Below are 13,399 nucleotides of genomic sequence, written 5' to 3'. Positions count from 1 at the left end.
CTTGCCTACCCCTGCACTTGTATTTAGAGAATTATGGCAACATTCTTTGAATTAGGAAACATTTCCAGTCCTCGTCTGCTTTTATTTTTAAAATACAAAAAATTGCAAAAACAAATGATGTGATTTTCATCATAACTTGCCAGGTTGTAGAAACTTGTGAAGAACCATGGCTTCTGTATGATCATCAGTCAAACTGTAAAGTTTGCAAGGGCTTATGACCTCCTGAGCACTTGCACTCTGTAGAGCTCTTGCTCGATGCTAGTAAAAGTTACAATGACAACAAACATGCTTACATATGCTTGACAAATTATTATCAGTTTAAGATTTATAACCTTGCTTTAAAATTTAGGTTTGAGGTATGATTGCTTGTATTTTAAGCAACCCGCAGGCTCATTCTGAAAACATACCGCTGTATACATTTCTGGAGACTATCAAATACGTACCAGGAGCTACGTTTTTTTTTTATTTGCAGTTTTTGTTTTCACAAATCCACCTGAGATTGCTGTGTAGGCTTTTTTTTAGATCTCAAATTTCTCTCGCGAGTGCCATTCGTGCCTGCTGTTCTCTCGTAAATCCACCAGAGGTCGCTGTCGACTAACTGTTTAACTGACTGAATGACTGACTGCCTGATGGATCAATTGACCCACCCTCCCCCTTCCGTAAACCCAACCAAAAGTATTTTATAAAAACACATATTGACCTGCCCACCCTCTACCCTAAACCCAACCGACAAATTTAAAAAGCAACACAAAAAAGAAAAACCCTTGTTTGATTTTTACCACGTTTTACCACTTTTTCACTCTGTTATTTACTTGTTTATTTTATTTTTTGGCTTCTGTCTTACCCACTTTCTGGAACCTTCCTAACCAGACTTGAATCTTGTTGTCTTGGTCATCTCTCGGCATCTCAAGTCCGCCGACGTACATGGTGAGCTAACTGGACAAACAGGTAACAGCCGGAAAGGTATGCAGTCAGCTGGTAAGCGCGAAAACGAACGGCGTTTTACCGCCCTATAGCGTACATTTTAAAACATTTAATGCAACCATACATACCTCTGGCTACATAATTCATGACCTCAAGAAATGTATATAGGGCTATGATTTCAGAATGAGCCTATGTTGATTTTAAGTAGTAGATTAAAGAAAACCCAGTGGAAATTACCCATTGGTGAATTTTCCAAAAATGGCTAAAGTCTCATATATCTGTATGTTACATCTTGATATAGCCATATCCCACTTGTTCCCTAAAAATGTACTTATTGTAAGATAACAATATGGGGGTGTAATATTTAAACTTGCTGAACAAAGCAGTTAAATGTGTGTAATAGGTTCAACAGTGGCTGAGAGAGAATGTGCTGAGACTATGATGTGCTCACTTGAGAGCACATCAAGTTAAAGTGCAAATGGGCAAATGAACTCATGGAGAAATAACAGGCAGGGATAACAACAGAGGCAAGTCACAGAGAGACTGACTCAAAAGAAAAGCAACAAAGAAGAGTCACATGACATGGAATACCGGTACAAATCTCAGCACTGAGGACAAATACAGTAAATGTCACTGAAATGATCCACAATCAACAACAAGACAGACACTGAGCACAAGATGGTTGACAGCATCAAAATATATCACATTTAAGGAAAAACAAAAAGTACTGCTAAGTATATTTGGGCTGTCATGGCAATGTTAAGTAAATTCATTTCTAGACCCAAACAAGGTACATTTTTTCTGTTCCTACTTATTCAGTTCTTCATTGATCAAATGGTTATAACCAGTCACTTGGACGAAGAGCCAGTAGAAGCAACATTTATATTTCAGATATGAGATCTAAAATGTGAAATGCCTTTCTAAACTGGCTCTCGGCCAGAAGACACATTTCTTTTTCATTTTCTTGGCCATCATGCTCATAAAGAAGCCTTAAGATAAATGTTTAAAATGCCTTAATGCACACTTGAAGATTAACTTGGCCAGTCTAACATGTTAAAACGAACAACTGCGTATGATGACTTATTGCTTAAAAATAACAAATGCTTTTTTCCAGGTTTATGTTAAGCATCACATGACGTTTAATACCACAGTTGGTATCTTCTCATCTGAGGTAACTTGAAGACCGTGATAGATGTAAAGCAATTATGTTATGAAAAACTATTGATGAGGCATCCATGCCCTGACCAGACAGAGTGGAATGACATGATAGACGTTCTATGGTATAATAAACAATCAGCATCTTAATGTGTGTTTAAAGTCTGTCTTACCTTTTCTAGACTGCAGTGAGATGCCTTAAGTGGTGATAGACTTTACCTGCAGAGTTTTCCTGGCTGATACGAGGACTCGTTTCACTCGGATTAGCGGTTATCTGCGATGGTTTGAGTGGTTCATTGGCAAACAAGGGTGAGGTCTTCTGAGGTTCACCCATGCTGGGGGGTTTGGAACTCTGGAAAGGGGCCATGCCCACATTCATATTCATACCAATGTTCATTCCAGGCTGAGAGAACCCTGAAGGAAAGAGCAGCAGAGCGATACTGCATTAAAACTTTACGAAGCCCGAGGAAGTGAACTGATTCGAACCCGCCCATGATCTGAAGTCAATAATCTCATAGCAGCGGTTACCCAGAAAAGAGTCCATGCTGTTATCCTTCTGCTGATTTCCCAATTGGACTGGCATTCCAATCATTGAAGCTGGGCCTGAAAATAAAGAAAAGTAGAGTAATGTCAGGAATATGAATGGATGATTGATGGAATGTTTCAGTTAATATGCAATGATCCCACCTGACTGAAAGTCATTCTTATAGACGTACTGCCCAGGCGGGCTAGGACGAATCTCGCCCTGAGGGTCATGACGTAGACCTCCAGGGCTTGCAGACATGAACCCAGACCCTGAGAACAGAGAAAATACACATACTGATTATTTGTGTGTGTAACGACATAAATCTATATCAGACCTTAGAAATAAAGAACAAGGGATAAGGGTGGAAAATGCTGCAAGCTTTACAAACATCTAGATCTCCATCCAATCAATATAATAAATAATAAAATTCATGTAAAACTATTACAATTTACACTCACTGGCCACAATATTAGGTACCCCTTACTAGTACCGGGTTGGACCCACTTTTGCCTTCAGAACTGCCTTAATCCTTTGTTAAATAGATTCAACAAGGTACTGGAAATATTCCTCAGATAATTTTCTGTTCATACAGTATAGACATGATAGCATCATGATGAATTGTGGGCTGCACATCGATGATTCGAATCTCCCGTTCCACCACATCTCAAAGGTGCTCTATTGGATTGAAATCTGGTGACTGTGCAGGCTATTTGACTACAGTGAACTCATTGTCAAGAAACTAGTCTGAGATGATTTGCACTTTATGACACTGCGCATTATCCTGCTGGAAGTAGCCACTTCCATGGTCATGAACATGGTCAGCAACAATACTCAAGTAGGCTGTTGCCTTTCTATCAGTTTGAACCAGTCTGGCCATTCTCCCCAGACCACTGGCATCAACAAGGCATTTGCGCCCACAGAACCGCTGCTCACTTGATATTTCCCCTTTTTCTCTGTAAACCCTAGAGATGGTTGTGCGTGAAAATCCCAGTAGATCAGCAGTTTCTGAAATACTCAGACCAGCCCATCCGGCACCAACAATCATGCCACATTCAAAGTCAATTAAATCACCTTTCTTCCATTGCTCAGTTTGAACTGCAGCAGATCGTCTTATCCATGTCTACATGCCTAAATGCACTGAGTTGCTGCCATGTGATTGGTATCTTAGAAATTTGCGTTACCAGCAGTTGGTCAGGTGTACCTAATAAAGTGGCCGGTGAGTGTATGTAAAAACATTACTAAAAACATTGGAAATGTGTGATAGATTTAAAGTATGGTGGTATGTTTCTTCTAAAAATGAACATTGGCTGTAAATTTATTTACCCACAAGTCATCCAAAACATCACTTTTTTAAAGTACAGCTGAAGTTTGGTGATTTATAAAATGTATCTTTATGAGCAAGAAAAAAACCAACATATGCAAACAAAACAAAATCATTACACATAATGATCATTTTTCACGTATGAAAAATAGTCAGTCTGTGCAAAAAAAAAACTAAAACTAAACCTTATTTATATAATTGTTACCTTTAATCCAAAGCTTCATTTCTATTTTCATTGGAGAGGGAGGACATTTGTGTTGTATTGTTCATAAAAGGGACCATTTGCTATGTTGCAGATCAAAGGTAATAATGTTGTAAATAATGTTCAGTTCAGCAAAACTGATTGTTTCACTTCTTAAGACATAATCAGGAGCCACTGTTAGACCTATGTACTGTATGTTTTGTTATATAAAAGAATCCATTTATGTATCACTAATAGTTATAGCTTGGGCTAAAATCACCTTAATTGTTTTACTGAAAAAAGGTCATCTATATCTTGGATCATCTGAAGAAGCAGCAAAGAAATCTTCTTTAGTTTTGTTTTTGTTTTTGAGTAAAAAAAATTATAATAATTATTATTAGTCACCACCACCAATAATTTCTATTAGTAATAGTTCCATCAACAACTTTTCGCCAAAATCCAATAGCGTGTTTAGTTTAAATATGTCCCCGGTCAAAGGCACTGGGGAGGGGCATCCCTGAAAATAAGCCTGTCCCCATCCATTCTAATATGTCGATGTTATGAGAAGGGCAAATGTGGATGAGTGATGCTGAAATGATGGGACAGACTGGAACTGCAGGCCTGTTTACCGTAGTTACACAACCAGCTGAGGCTGCTCTACGTTCCCTAGGCAAAGCACTCTGTCAGCATCAAGACTGACTGACACGAGGAGCCAGCACTGAACCAGCATAAGCACAGATACCAGCCCTGGATTAATGATTGCGCTCCCACAGGGTTGGGCTGCACCAGCACCATGCAATTATCCTCTTTGTGGACCGGTGTCCATGTCACTGTGAGTCATGCTGTGTCTGCTATATTGGCAAGGATGCAACGGGATTCTGTCCACCTGGCCTTTCTGTTGCATGTTGATAAGGTAAAAAGGGCTCGACCCCAATAAGTCTTTAAGGTGATCCGTGCGTTTAGGATTTAGGCAGCATCCTTTCAACTGTTCATATATTAAAAATGCTAATGTCGAGTTAAACTAAATCCAAGCAGGGCAACAGCCTTGCAAAGAAAAGCATATGAACCTGAAAACAAGCTACAGTTAAAAGCACCCAAAATGTGGAAGAGGAACTAAAAATAGCCACTTCGTCTCAGACATGAGGCACTTGAGGTGCATAGACTGCCAAGTCATGCTGTGGTACAGAGCCTCATTTTTGCAGTTAAAGGGGGGGAGCAGCAGACATCCCTTTCAGCACAGAATCAGTTACGTAACGTCATAAACCAGTGCTGTACTGTTAGTACCAGCCCAGACAAAGAACCAGAGATCTCTATAACACACAATATGGATACAAAAGCAGCATGACAATGTTACAGCACAATTCTGAAGCATTACCATTATATTGCCTATTTGTTTTGTCAAAATGCATCCAACATAAGATACTTTTGCAAAAATACTGTTAAAACGAATGGTCACACTTTATAATTAGTTAATGTTGGTGAATGTATTTACTAATATTAAATATAAATGAACAATACTTCTTCAGCATCTATTATAACATTTACTTAGTATTATCAACATCCAAAATTGCGCTAGTTGTTAACATTAGTTTCAAGGATAGTTCACCCAAAACTGGAAATTATGTCATCATTTATTTACCTTTCACTTGTTCAAAACCTGTTTGTTTTTTTCTTTCTTTTATAAGTAGATACTTTGAAGAAAGCTGTAAACAGCCATTGGCTTCGAAAGTATTTGTTTTTCCTACTTGGGCTACAGGTTTTCAGCTTTCTTTAAAATATCTTCTTTAATGTATAACAGAAGTAAGTACCTCATGAAGGTTTGGATCTAATTCAATGTGAGTAAATACACTGTAAATAAGGATTGTGCCAATTAGTTATGACAACTGAATATTTTGAGTTAAGTTAGCTTATCTGGATTGAATGCGTTGACATAACTTATATATTAAAGTTTTACTTGGCTGAACTCATTATAATTTAAAAAGTCAGCTTAACTGATATATATATAAGTTAACTTTAAATAGTGCAAATATGTGCAAATGCAAACAAATACATTTTTAATTAAATAAATCATCTTTAAAATTGTATTTGCATGTCTTTGACTGAATTATAATTTAATTGTGCTGGTAAAAAAAGACTTTGGAGGGGTTTGGGATCAGTTTGGATGTTTTGAACATGCATTTCATGTTAAAGATAGCAGAAACCAAGTGTGTGTACCTACTCGCTTTTAGTTTTTAGGTGTCTTTTTTTTTTACGTTTGGGAGGTTTTGGACAGTTCAAGCATTCAAGTGTATCTGGCAACACTAATAGCCATTTTCTCATAGTAATGTGGTGTGTGTTTGTCTGAGGTTCTTCTCAGATGACTGCTTCTTTGTATTTGCAGACTTTAAAAACCTATTAACTAACAACAAATGACTTTATTTTCATTAAATGATGGTAACAACGATGAATAGATATTGTAAATGTATTGTATTGTAAATGTCATTGCTTGTTCATGTTAGTAAATTCATCCCCTAATATTAGCTAATGGAACCTTATTCTAAAGGGTAAACTAATCAATTATCAACAAAACAAGACATTTTAAACATTTGGATTCCATATGGACAAAAGTGCAAGCCGAGTTACATCATCTGTTCTCCGCGAACTTACACATGATCATTATGGGATGTGCAGTGAGAAAGAGCATCAAAAACAAGGTGTTCATACTTTGCTGTGTTGTACCAATATCCAGGGTGCAAATTACAGGGGGTCAGACCCCTCTAATTAAAGCCTAATCCCGCCCTGAAGGACGTCTACACAAGATGTATGGGGGTCTACCCTTTAATAGTTAAGATTTACTGGGAGATTATGCAAACTCCACACAGAAATGCCAACTGGCCTAGCCGGGACTCAAACCAGCAACCTTCCTGCTGTGAGGCAATTGTGCTACCCACTGCGCCGTGACACCCAGTTTGCTCTGATCTGTATCTTAAATAACATTAATAATTAAAATAATAGATAAGTTAAATATACATTTGACCACCCCTGTAATGGTCCAAACCATTTTGAATGCCTGTTTGCGCCAAAAAACGGCAAATCTAGTGCACCAACAGACATCGTAAGCGTTCACAAAACATGTTTCTTGTTAAATAGGAATTTGTACTGTAGGTGTCCATAAAACTAGATGCATACTTTGTATTTTATTATGCACTTGCTTACACATGGAAGTTAAATAGTAAAATAAAAAATATATGCAGTCTTTCATGGCCATTCCTTAATAGGTTTAATGTCCCAAATGTCATTGAGAACCACTCAATATTCCTGAAAGCGCTAAAAACATAACAAAAACATTGATTAATAAATTAGACGTAAATTAATTAAATATAAAAATTTGGTTTTATTTTGGTATTAACTTGACCCCCCGATTGTCAATGTAAATTCGCACCCTGCCAAGATACACAGATTTTGAATGAACTTTTAGTTTCACATCCTTTTTATTTGCTTGCTTTCCACTTGCTTTTAAGATTCATTCACGCAATAGCACGTTACATGGCATGCTCCCACAACAGCGACAGAGTGGAACAAAGTAAGAGAAGGATCTTTATGAAATACAAACACAAGTAGTCAAAAGCGATGGATTTAAACATTATTATTAGCTGTAAAAAGTAATGAGCCTTGACTGACCCAAATGCATGTAAATCACAAAAGAAGGAAAGGCTTACAGGTTTGTAATTACATTGTGGTGAGTAAAGGAGGACAGTGCTTGTTTTGGGAGGAGTATTATGCACATGTATTGCACAATAAAAATATCAACAAAACCATTATAATTAAATAACATAATTTAAATTACTTTTTAACTTCATTATTAAAGCATGATTCTATATTCCAGAAAAAACCAACAAAAAGCGCTCTGGGGTAAGCTCAAATGTATGGTCGGTGCTCTTTGGGTAAGGGATTCATCAAAACAGCAACAAGAATCAGAGAAGCTATTAAGCCATGTGAATAAAGGCTTTTAAATTTTTTCACTTTATTCGAGTGCCTTGGACTGATTCTTGTTGCTGTTTTGATGATACTATATTATCTATTCAAGCTCTTACTCTAAATTATAAAGAATTTTAGAAAACAGTAACCAATGACATCCATAATCTTTTTTCCTATATGAAAGTCAGGGGCATCATGTTACCATCAAAATAACTTCTTTGGAGTTCAACAAAAAAGCTCATTAAAGGTTTGGAACCACTTTCTACATCAGTTTTCCTTCAGATTTAAGTGAAGTTTTATGAACTAATTTCGAAAGGACCTGGGATAGGACTGATTGCAGCTGGCCTCTCATCCGTAGTCAGCAATAATCCAATCAGACTGATTCAAGCTTACAATGAATAGACTGATTTCGCCCTACTACCTTATCTTCATTTTGGAAGAATCCCCCCTTCCACCACTTCTCCTTCTTTTCCTCCCTTTACTAAGACCTACCTGATCTCGGACCCCCTTATATGCTTATTGACCAGGGGGGAGCCCTGGGCTCAATTATCTCCCAGCTCAGGGTTCTCTCCCAGAACAGCACGCCAAACCTGCTAATAGCGTCAAGCATATCTAAGCGTGAACTCTTAAAACTCTAAAACGTACTCTATTGTAAACAACATAATATAAATAAAAAATAAATAAAAAATAACTAAAAAGAATGGTAACTTGGGTAGATTATTATATCCTTGACATTTGAAAATTCATGTGATGCTGCCTGATGACAGTTAAAAACTATAAAAAGAAGTCTTTATTTCCTACAGTAGAATACAGATGTCCTTGACTTCTATTCTGAAATGACCTTCTTTTCAAACTGATGAATTTTACATGAGTAAGACATGAGTCTTGTAAATAACGCTAGAAATTGACTAAAATCGAATTATTTCTTCATGTACGACAGTTTCATAATATTAAAAAAGACATTAATGAAAATACATGATAATGGACTGCAAGTGTAATCTTATTATCTTTCCAAGTAGCCGCACAGCCTGTAATAGCCAGCATAGTTATTGATTAATCATCTTTACTTGTACTTTGTTCTTTGGAAATGAGTCTCCAAGCGCTTGTCAACAGACAACTTTCCATTTCCGTAAATCTTTATTACTTTGTCAATGAACAGGTTTATTTTACCACATGGCCATTTCAGTGGAAAAAATAGTATGTCAGGAAAAATATATTCTTAGCCTACTTCTTACTTATGTAACTAGAGTACTGACAACTTGCTTTCCTCACTGAAATTTCAGGTCTAGTAAGTCCAACAAAGATCTGATGAGACACTAGAAACACAAGCTTGCAATACTGTATATGGTATAACTGTGAGACGCTACAGAGTGCTAATCTTTGCAGTAGCATGAAATAAATGGATATTTTTCTTTCTTAATGGAAGTTGAAATTTAATCTCACTTATATGGATCTCTGGACTGCAGCTATTAAAATTGTTTGTCACATCTGCTGTGAGCGGATCTGCTGAAATCAGCATCCATATGCGGTGCACACATACTGTATACATGCTGCTCCTGTTGAGAGTGCATCCTGCTGTATTGATGTCTAAGCATTCTGTCAAGCACAAACCCAATATCATAATGTAAAGGTCAACATTTCTGCATCATCTCCTGTGTGTGACAAATGTAGGATAAACACAAATAGAAAGGTATGGGGGCAGATGCTCTTACAGTGTGCAATAGATAAATACATTTACCTACATGCAAGGATTTCCTAAAAGCAACAGTCAAACTAGAGATGTCATAATGTCTGATTTTTCATTACTCAATTACTATGGGCAAAATGATAGAATTATAGGAACTATATGTTGCAATATCCATAGGTATTTGGAAAATACTAATAATAGACCACAGTCTTATATTAATGAATAAATGTTAATAAATTGTTAAAAACTGCTTTGTAAAACTAATTTCAAACTACTGTTTGTAAACTACTGTTAAACTGCTACAAAATAATTAATTTTATCTCACATTCACTAAAGAACCATCAAAGTGTGGTGTATTTATGCTGGCCAGTGTATAATATTAACATAAATATTAACATTGATTTTCTTTTCGGCTTAGTCCCTTTATTATTCCAGGGTCGCCACAACAGAATGAACCGCCAACTTATCCGGCATATGTTTTATGCAGTGCATGCTCTTCCAGCTGCAACCCATCTCTGAGAAACATCCATACACACTCATTCACACCCATACACTATGGACAATTTAGACTACCCAATTCACCTGTACCGCATGTCTTTGGACTGTGGGGGAAGCCGGAGCACCTGGAGGAAACCCACGCGAATGCAGGGAGAAGATGCAAACCCTACACAGAAACGCCAACTGACCCAGCCGAGGCTCGAACCAGTGACCTTCTTGCTGTGAGGCGACAGCGCTACCTACTGCGCCACTGTGTTGCCTATAGTCATATAATAATTTTTAAATATCATGAATATTGCCAGTAATATATTTGCCTCATATTCATATGGCACAAAAAAACCCAGTTTGTTATTTAAATTTCATGATTATCATCAGTATTGTTATACTGCAAAATATTGATATATAGTTCATCTACCTATTTCACAGCATTTATAGTATTTGATTTTTACTAATCTTGTTTGTTTGTAATTGTTTTATGAATGACTAACTTCATAAAAAGTACCAGTATATAATGAATTTGCTCAGCAAGCCTAGACACTTTAAGTGCCCTCATGCATACATGGTGAATGAACTGTGTAAATGTGCCCTAGTAAACAATAAACACATTTGAGAATAAACAGAGGTGATGGTTGTAACCCAAGAGGAAGGCTGTCCGCCTGACCGAACCTTGAGTTAAGTCAGGACGGTTCTTGGCAATAGACAGCACAGTTTGGGGCGGCTAGAGAGGCAAAAACAAATTCTTAGGATAAATTTTTAGATTAGAGATGTTGCCAATCTTTATCAGGCATACATCCTGGACAAACAAACACAAAAGCAACCCCGAATGACTGGGAATATCAATCAGGTTTTCCTTTTAAAATGGATGTGAAACCAGAGGAACAAAATAAAATGTGCTTCTGCCAGTCGCCATTATGCGGTGTGACAGATCGAGCAGAGAAATGCACAAACAAACATCCACAAAGGGCATCTACTTCAGATTAGATGTATCAGATTACAATGCAGAAGAAACAACATAAACCTATTTGCAAAAGTGAAACCGGATGGGGGTGGCGCAGTAGGTAGTGCTGTCACCTTACAGCAAGAAGGTCACTGGTTTGAGCCTCGACTGGGTCAGTTGGCATTTCTGTGTGGAGTTTGCATGTTCTCCTTGCGTTCACGTGGGTTTCCACCGGGTGCTCCGGTTTCCCTTACAGTCCAAAGATATGCAGTACAGGTGAATTGGGTAGGCTAAATTGTCCCTAGTTTATGAGTGAGAATGAGTGTGTGTGTGGATATTTCCCAGAGATGGGTTGCGGCTAGAAGGGTATCCGATGCTTAAAAATGTGCTGGATAAGTTGGCGGTTCATTCCGCTGTGGCAACCCTGGATTAATAAAAGGGACTATGCCGAAAAGAAAATGAATGAATGCATGAAAACTGGATGGGCAAAAAATAGTTTATAGAGTCTGATATATGGACGCCGCTTTATTAAATTATGCCACTGTTTTCTAAATACTGTTTGCTTAAGGTTTTTTAAATGATGCCCTAAATGTCATTTGGACCGCTCAAGTCATATGAATCTACTTTTTATCTTTGTGGGGTATTATTAGAATGGACAACTGGGTCCATGACAGTATTGGTAGAGTATTAGTAGAATGTTTATGGGAATGTTTGAAGAAAAAGAGCAGAATAAATAAACACACATTACTATAACATAATAAAAACAAAGTAAGAATCAAACATGTGATTATTTAATATAAAAAAGAATTTGATTTAAATCACAACCTTGAACTTTCAGAAAGTATGTGCTATATAAAGATCTACAAATATTATGTTGGTTCTTTATAGTATGAATATAGAATATAGTATAGAATATGAGTATCCTGCATAAAACACAAGCATTTTAAAGGTAGAGATCATGTCACATTTTGAAATATGGTATTAATTGTGACTTTATTAAGCAATTTTTGAGATTTCTCATTAGAACTGTATACCTGGAAGGCATCTTAAACATGGTCGCTAAAGGAAATGACTGGCCTTAAAGGAACTTTGCTTACAGTTAGTAAGCAGTCTGTAGGGGGACTACCAAAATAAAGTGTTAACATAAATTAAGCAGACAATCGACTAATACTCTGACAACTGCAAACTGACGCACAGTTAATTAAAGTCATCACAATGTCTAAACTGTCAAAATGTCTGAACCATCAAAATAAATTTTAACGAGTAAATGAAGACAGTATTTTTATCTACAGGAGGATCATATTATTAAAGAAGACATACCTTCTCTTTTCCCATCCATCCCATCCAGAAGGGGGCGATAGTCTGTCTTCCCAACAGTCTCGCCCACTTTATCATCAAAGCTCTGTGCTTCCAACCCAGCCACAAAATCCCTCTTCATCAAGCCGTCCTGGGCTGCCTTAGGTGCCCCATCTGTGAAGGCATCACGTAAACTAAAGTCCATCTTCCTGAAGATAAAAAAAAAGGTACGGTCAGCCAAAGCAACGATGCACAATATTGGTGTTAGTCGATAACTGCTTTTTTTGTGTTCAAGACCAATAAATTATGAAATATTTTTGATAGTTGGTCCATTTAAGATTTTTGTCATATTTTCAACTGAAACTTGAAGAAATAGGTCTACTGAGTAATTCCACCCCTTTTCAAATTTAGCCAATAACATTTTTAATTTAATTGTGCTCTGTGAGGCAGATGTGTGAGATTTAGGGTTGGGTATCATTTAAATTTAATCAATTCTAATTAGGGCTGCACAATATTGGAAAAATCTAGCATTGCGATATTTTTATTTTGCTATATATATATATATATATATATATATATATATATATATATATATATATATATATATATATATATATATATATATATTGCACTTCATTTCTGTATTTGCAAGTGTTATGAGTATCTTGATGCATAACTATCTATAAATACAATCCAAAAAAGATACAATTGAAAAAGTGTTTTATCATTTCCAGAGTCTAACGGTATTCAAGTACAGTAACTTAATAATAAAATAAAAATGATTGTTAAAGTCACAAATGGTACAATTTCATATGCCTGAATGTTTTGAGGTCATTATACAATCACAGCTATCAAAAACACATGCAAATGATTAATTTTAATACAAAGTCAATATTGCATATCCTGCGATGTGACTA

General features: G+C 36.6%; 1 protein-coding gene across 28 annotated transcripts in view; it reads right to left on the bottom strand.

Moving 5' to 3' along the window:
* map4l (microtubule associated protein 4 like) overlaps positions 1–13,399 on the bottom strand; it is a 74,649-nt gene that overhangs the window by 50,826 nt on the left and 10,424 nt on the right. For all 28 annotated transcript variants that reach the window (XR_015478461.1, XR_015478462.1, XR_015478466.1 and 25 more), the window contains exons 2-5: positions 12,507–12,691; positions 2,767–2,874; positions 2,608–2,682; positions 2,299–2,493 (exon numbers count right to left, since the gene is read on the bottom strand). Coding sequence is in view for 11 of the 28 variants with exons in the window: in XM_087240787.1 (XP_087096913.1) it covers positions 2,299–2,493; positions 2,608–2,682; positions 2,767–2,874; positions 12,507–12,687 (559 nt within the window). In the remaining 17 variants the exon portion in view is untranslated. The remainder of the gene's footprint in view (positions 1–2,298; positions 2,494–2,607; positions 2,683–2,766; positions 2,875–12,506; positions 12,692–13,399) is intronic.

The sequence above is a fragment of the Danio rerio genome, chromosome 2 (assembly GCF_052040795.2).
Source record: "Danio rerio strain M-AB ecotype USA chromosome 2, GRCz13ab, whole genome shotgun sequence".
Lineage (NCBI taxonomy): Eukaryota > Metazoa > Chordata > Actinopteri > Cypriniformes > Danionidae > Danio > Danio rerio.
This window is presented reverse-complemented; position numbering and strand designations above follow the sequence as displayed.